At 48.0% G+C, this 5,924-nt stretch overlaps 1 protein-coding gene across 5 annotated transcripts in view; it reads left to right on the top strand.

Moving 5' to 3' along the window:
* Window positions 1-5,924, top strand: part of LOC109926456 (histone acetyltransferase KAT5) — a 29,619-nt gene that overhangs the window by 752 nt on the left and 22,943 nt on the right. For all 5 annotated transcript variants that reach the window (XM_048619667.1, XM_048619665.1, XM_048619664.1 and 2 more), the window contains exon 2: window positions 5,656-5,724. In XM_048619667.1, the coding sequence (XP_048475624.1) occupies window positions 5,656-5,724 (69 nt within the window). The remainder of the gene's footprint in view (window positions 1-5,655; window positions 5,725-5,924) is intronic.

Below are 5,924 nucleotides of genomic sequence, written 5' to 3'. Positions count from 1 at the left end.
TGGAAATCCCTGAGTGCAGTACCTGGTCCACACCATGGGGACAGGGGTGGTGGTTGCACTCCCACTGGAAATCCTTGAGTGCAGTACCTCCCCCACACCATAGGGAGCACTCCCACTGCAACTCCAAAGGAGTAATATCATCTCCTGGCCATGGTGGGTGGCTCCTACTGGAAATCCCTGAGTGCAGTACCTCCTCCAGACCATGGGGGGGTGTGCTCACACTGGAAATCCCTGAGTGCAGTACCTCCTTAAGGTTTTAGGGGGCGCCCCTGCTGCCGATCCCAAGAAGCAATCTCTCCATTTAGCCATGGTGGGGTCTCCCATTGAAACTCCCTGAGTGCACTGCCTCCTCCTGGCCACAGGGCATGGGATGGGGGATGCAGTGCCAATGGATCGCCCCGGGTCTAGTACCTGCTTCAGGCTGTGGAGGAGTGTGTTACCACTGGATCCTGTGGCATTAGTACCTCCTACAGGCCAATGGGGTGGTCTCATTGGAACTCTGAGTGCAGTACCTCTTCTGGCTGTATTGGGTGGGGTTAGGGGTAAGGGGAAGTTGGTTGCTCCTCTTGTGGAGTGCAGTACCAGCTCCAGGCCACAAGACGCACTCCCACAGCAATTCCTAAGGAGCAATGTCTCCTCCTGGCCATGAGGGGTTACTCCCATTGTAACTCTCTGAGTGTGGTACCTCCTCCAGGATGTGGGGGTGGGGGGTGGTGGAAATCGCCATTTGGATCTTGCAAAGTGCAGCACCTTCTCCAGGACACAGGGCACAGGCTCTCATTGGAACTCCGAGTGCGATATCTCTTCCAGGACGCAGTGGAGTTTGGTGGGCACCCATTGGATCTTGTGAAGTGCAGTGCCTTCTCTGGGCCATGAGTGACGCTCCCAGTGGATCTTCTTTCTGGTCATAAGGAATGGTCCCACTGGATCTCCCTGGGTACAGTAGCTCCTCCTGGTCTTGAGGGGTGCCCTCAATGGAACAGATATAGTGCAGTAACCCCTCCCATCCACAAGGGCACACCCAGTGGAACTCCAGTGGTAAGGTACCTCCTCCTATCCAGAGAGGGTGATCCCACTGGATCCACCAGAGTACAGTATCTCCTCCTGGCAGGACATACACTCCCACCGGATCTCCCAGAGGGTGGTACCTCTTGCCAGCTGCGGGGGTTCTCTGACTGGTTCTCCTGGGGTAGTTCCTCATCCCAACACTAGGTGCACTAATCCCAGTTTCCTGCCCTCGTCCCATAACCTTGAATGTATTGATATTTAAAGTGCACATCCAAATATTTTTAAAGGTTGTAATGTTTCTGGTCTCTAATACCTTCCAGTAAGTGCATTTGAGATTCCCACCACCCTCTGAGTGAAAAGGTTTTTCTCAAATCCCCTCAGAATCGCCTGCCTCTTACCCTAAAACTATGACATCTCGTGATAGACCCTTCAACGAAAGGTAACAGCTGCTCTCTACTCACCCTGTTCATACATAATCGTATACATCTCAATCTTGTCCCCCCTCAATCTTCTCTGCTCTAGACAAAACAATCCAAACCTACCCAGTCTCTCCTTATAGCTCAATTTCTCCACCCCAGGCTACATTCTGGTGAACCTCCTCTGTACCCCCTGTAGTGCTATCACATCCTTCCTGTAGTGAGGTGACCAGAACTGCACACAGTACTCCAGCTGTGGCTTAACCAACACCCTGTACAACTTCAACATTACCTCCTTGCTCTTATACTCTATGCCACGACTGATGAAAGCAAGTGTTCCATTTTAACTGTCCTATTCACGTGCTCTGCCATCTTCAGGGATCTGTGAATAATTACCCCAAGATCCCTCTGTTCCTCTAAGTTACCCTGTGTCCTGCCATTCATTAATTACTCCCTCATCTTGGTTCTCCTTCCAAAGTGCCCATCTGACCAACCCGTCTATAATCTTCCTGTGACCCACAACCATCATCTTCACTATTAGCCACCCTATCAATCTTGGTGTCATCTGCAAGTTTGCTTAATATTCCCCTCACATTGTCATCCAAATCATTTATGAATATGGGTCCCAGTAGTGATCCTTGTGGTACAACACGCACACCAGCTTCCAGTTACTCAGACAGCCTTCTTCCACTACCCTTTATGTCCTATTAACTGAGCCAGTTTCTGATCCATCTCGCCAAGTTTTCCTCAGTTCCATGTGCTTTAACCTTCTCAATTAGTCTCCCATGTGGGACCTTACCAAAGGCTTTGCTAAAATCCATATAAAGTACATCAACTGAACTTCCCTCATCCACACACTCTATCATGTTTTCAGTAAATTCTAACAAATATGTTAGGCATGACCTCCCTCTGATAAAGCCATGTTTTTGCAAGTGAATATTTATTCCTCCTTCAGAATTTTCTCCAGTAGTTTCCCTACCACTGACATGAGTTTCACTAATCTGTAATTTCCTAGTTCATCTCTATCACCCTTCTTGAAAGGTGGGACCACATTAGCTGCTCTCAAGTCCTCCTGTGGCCAGAAAGGAATTAAAACTTTGTGTCGGAGCCACTGCAATTTCCTGCCTCACCTCCTGTGTCCGGGCCAGGGGTTCTGTCTGTTCTTAAGCCTGACAGAGCCTCCAATACCTCTCCATTTCCCAGGTCAAACTGTGCAAGTTCCTCAAAGTCCCTTTTTCCTGAATTCCATACCTACATTCTCCTTTCCAGAGTGAAGACCAAAGAAAAATATTCATTTAACACTCTTCCAATATCCTGCGGTTTCACACACAGATTGTCCCTGGGTCCCTAATGGGCCCAACTCTGATCCTGGTTAACCTCTTCCCTCTAATGTACTTATAAAATATCTTGGGATTCTCCCTAATCTTGTTTGCAAGTCCTTTCTCATTCCCCCTTTTTGCTCTTCTAATTGCTTTCTTAAGTTCCCTCGTGTACTTCCTGTATTCTTCTAGAACCACAGCTGAATTGCTCCCTTTGGACTTGCGGAAAGCCTTTTTCTTTTTCTTCATTCAGTCCCAAATTGTCCTAGACATCCAGGGTTCTCTGAACTTATTGCTGCTACATTTCTGCTTAAAAGGTACATGTTGGACCTGTACTCCCTCCAGCTCCTTTGTGAATGCCCACCATTGCTCTGCTATAGACTTACCTGCAAGGAGCTGTTCCAGTCAACTGTGGCCAGATCCTGCTTTATTCTAATAAAATCTCCCTCCCCAGTCCAAAGCTGTCGTTTGCAGGCCATCTCTTTCCTTGTCCAGAACAAATTTGAAGCGTACCATATTGTGGTCACTATTGCCTAAATGCTCCCCCACTGCCACATTGAACACCCGTGAACACGGTTTAGAGGGGATGGATTTCTTGAAATGTATCCGGGGAGTTTTTTGTACCAATATGTAGAAGGCGCAACAAGGGACAGCACAGTGCTGGACTATCCCAATTTATGTTGGTAATGTTGAAATCCCGCAGTATAATTACCCGATTATTACACACACGCACACCACTGAATTGTCTACATATTTGCTCCTCGATTTCCCACTGACCCTTTGGGGGCCTATAATACACTCCCAGTGAAGTGGCTGCCCCCTTAACATTCCTTAGTTCTACCCACAAAGCCTCGTTTGAAGCCCCTTCCGAGATTTCATCTCTCCTTATCGCAGCAATTGACTCTTTAATTAATAGTGCCTCACCACCACCCTTCTTACAGCCTCCTCTATCTCGCCTAAAGATCCTTTAGCCCGGAATGTTGAGTTGCCAGTCCAGCCCTTCCCTCAACCATGTTTCTGTGATGGCAGCAATATCATACTTCTATGTGTCAATCCACGCCATTAACTCATCAGTTCTACCCATTACACTCCTAGCATTAAAGTAAAAACGATCCAGCCTTACCTTACTGTCTTGACACTCAATATAGCTGAACTCACTGTTACTTGCTGCCTTTGCTGTAGCATGATGTGTCTCTGTTTCATCAACATTCTGTGCCCCCTTCCCCTGCCAGACTAGTTTAAACTCCTCCCAACAGCACTAGCACACTTACCTGCAGGGATGTTGGTCCCAGTACGGTTCAGGTGCAGACCGTCCTGTTTGTACATGTCCCACCTTCCCCAGGAGCAGTCCCAGTGATCCCAGAATCTAAAACCCTCCCTCTTGTACCAGCTCTTGAACCACGCATTTGTCTGTCCTATTTTCCTGTTTCTATACTCGCTAGCCCGTGGGACCAGGAGTAATCCAGAGATTACAACTACTGAGGTCCTGCTTTTTAATCCACTGCCTAGATCCCTGATCTCATTCCTCACTTTACCCATATTGTTAGTACCAACATGTACCACAATCTCTCACCGATCGCCCTCCCCTTTCAGGATGCCCTGCAGTCATTCAGTGACATCCCTGACCGTGGCATCAGGGGGGGCAACACACCATCCTGGAGTCGTGTCTTTTTCTGCAGAAACACCTGTCTGCTCCCCTCATTAAAGAATCCCCTATCACTGTTGCTGTTCCTTTCTTCTTCCTCCTCAGCCCCCATACAGACAAGCCACTTATGGTGCCAGAAGTGTGGCTCTGACTGCATGTTCCGAGGTACTAGCACCATCTTCAGCTTCCAGAATGGAATACTGGTTAGTGAGTGGGACTCCTGCAGTACCTGCCTGTCCTTTCTGAACTGCCTGGTGGTCATTCATTCCCTACCTCCCTCTCGTCCCTTGAGCCGCAGTGTGGCCACATCTCTGAACATGCTATTCATGTAACTCTCAGCCTTGTGGATGTGTCACGGTGTCTCCAACCTCTGTGCCAGCTCTGAATCCCAGAGCTCCAGCTTCTGCAGCTTGGAGCACATCTTGCATATGTGGTTATCTGGAACTCTGGCAGCTCCAGAACTCTGCACATATGACAGGCTACACATTCTGCTTTGCTGGCCTCTCCTGACATGTCTTAAGTTTACAGCCTTAGACTAGAATTTATTGGACTTACTTTAGTTGGCTTTAGTTAATTATTAGTTATTTGGCTCGTGCAGTGACACCCTTTAGGCCAGCAGCGAGCCAATGGCGTCATTTTGAATGCAAGCACTGAGGCGGGGGGGAAGCTGTTGTCGCCCCAATAACAGGAATGGGGCAAAGAAAGGACTTGCATTTATATAGTAACTACGCCACTTTGGGACATACCAAAAGAATACTTGGCAGCCACTGAAATGCTTCTTGAAGTGTCAGCACGGCCATACAAAAACTTGCCAGGTTAATCAAAATGATATATTAGCTGATCAGTTAGTACCTGGAAGTTGAAATGTCAGGTGCTGAATACGATCCAGTTTTTCGTAAAGGAAGTAATCGAAGTCCTCCTGTTATACTGAGACATCCCTGCCAACCTGTCAGGACTTGTAAAGGAAATGTTTGTTGTTTAATTCTAGACCAGCTAGAGAGGCTGAATGGTCACCTCCTGTTACAAGGATGGCTGTAAGGGTCGAGTAGACCTTTTCAGGGTTGGGTGGTTTGAGAGAAGCTAAATAACGAGGTGGGCAGGGTTAGACCAGAGCATGCAGAGTGGAATGGATTGATAGCACTCACTCCATGTTAATCCTATGTCCTGAAGCTGGCTCAGGTGATATCTGGTTTTGAAATGATGAATGCCTGTCTGCGGCCATTCATTCGAGGAAAACTGATGTATTATTTACTTCTTTTTACCCCAGCACTTGCTGAAATCCTCAGCGTTAAAGACATCAGCGGGCGCAAGGTGTTCTATGTCCATTACATAGACTGTAAGTATTGAACATAAAGTCACATTTCACACTGTGCTTTCACTACTGTATAACATTAGGGTACTGTGCTGGTGGGGACAGATCTGTCCCTGCATGAGACTGGGGTACGGTACCGGTGGGGGCGGGTCTGTCCCTGCATGAGACCGGGGTACGGTACCGGTGGGGGCGGGTCTGTTGTGGCATGACACTGGGGTGCTGTA

This window comes from Rhincodon typus, chromosome 43 (genome assembly GCF_021869965.1).
Source record: "Rhincodon typus isolate 14 chromosome 43, sRhiTyp1.1, whole genome shotgun sequence".
Lineage (NCBI taxonomy): Eukaryota > Metazoa > Chordata > Chondrichthyes > Orectolobiformes > Rhincodontidae > Rhincodon > Rhincodon typus.
Note: the sequence above shows the minus strand (reverse complement) of the source record. Positions and strands in the feature narration are given on the sequence as shown.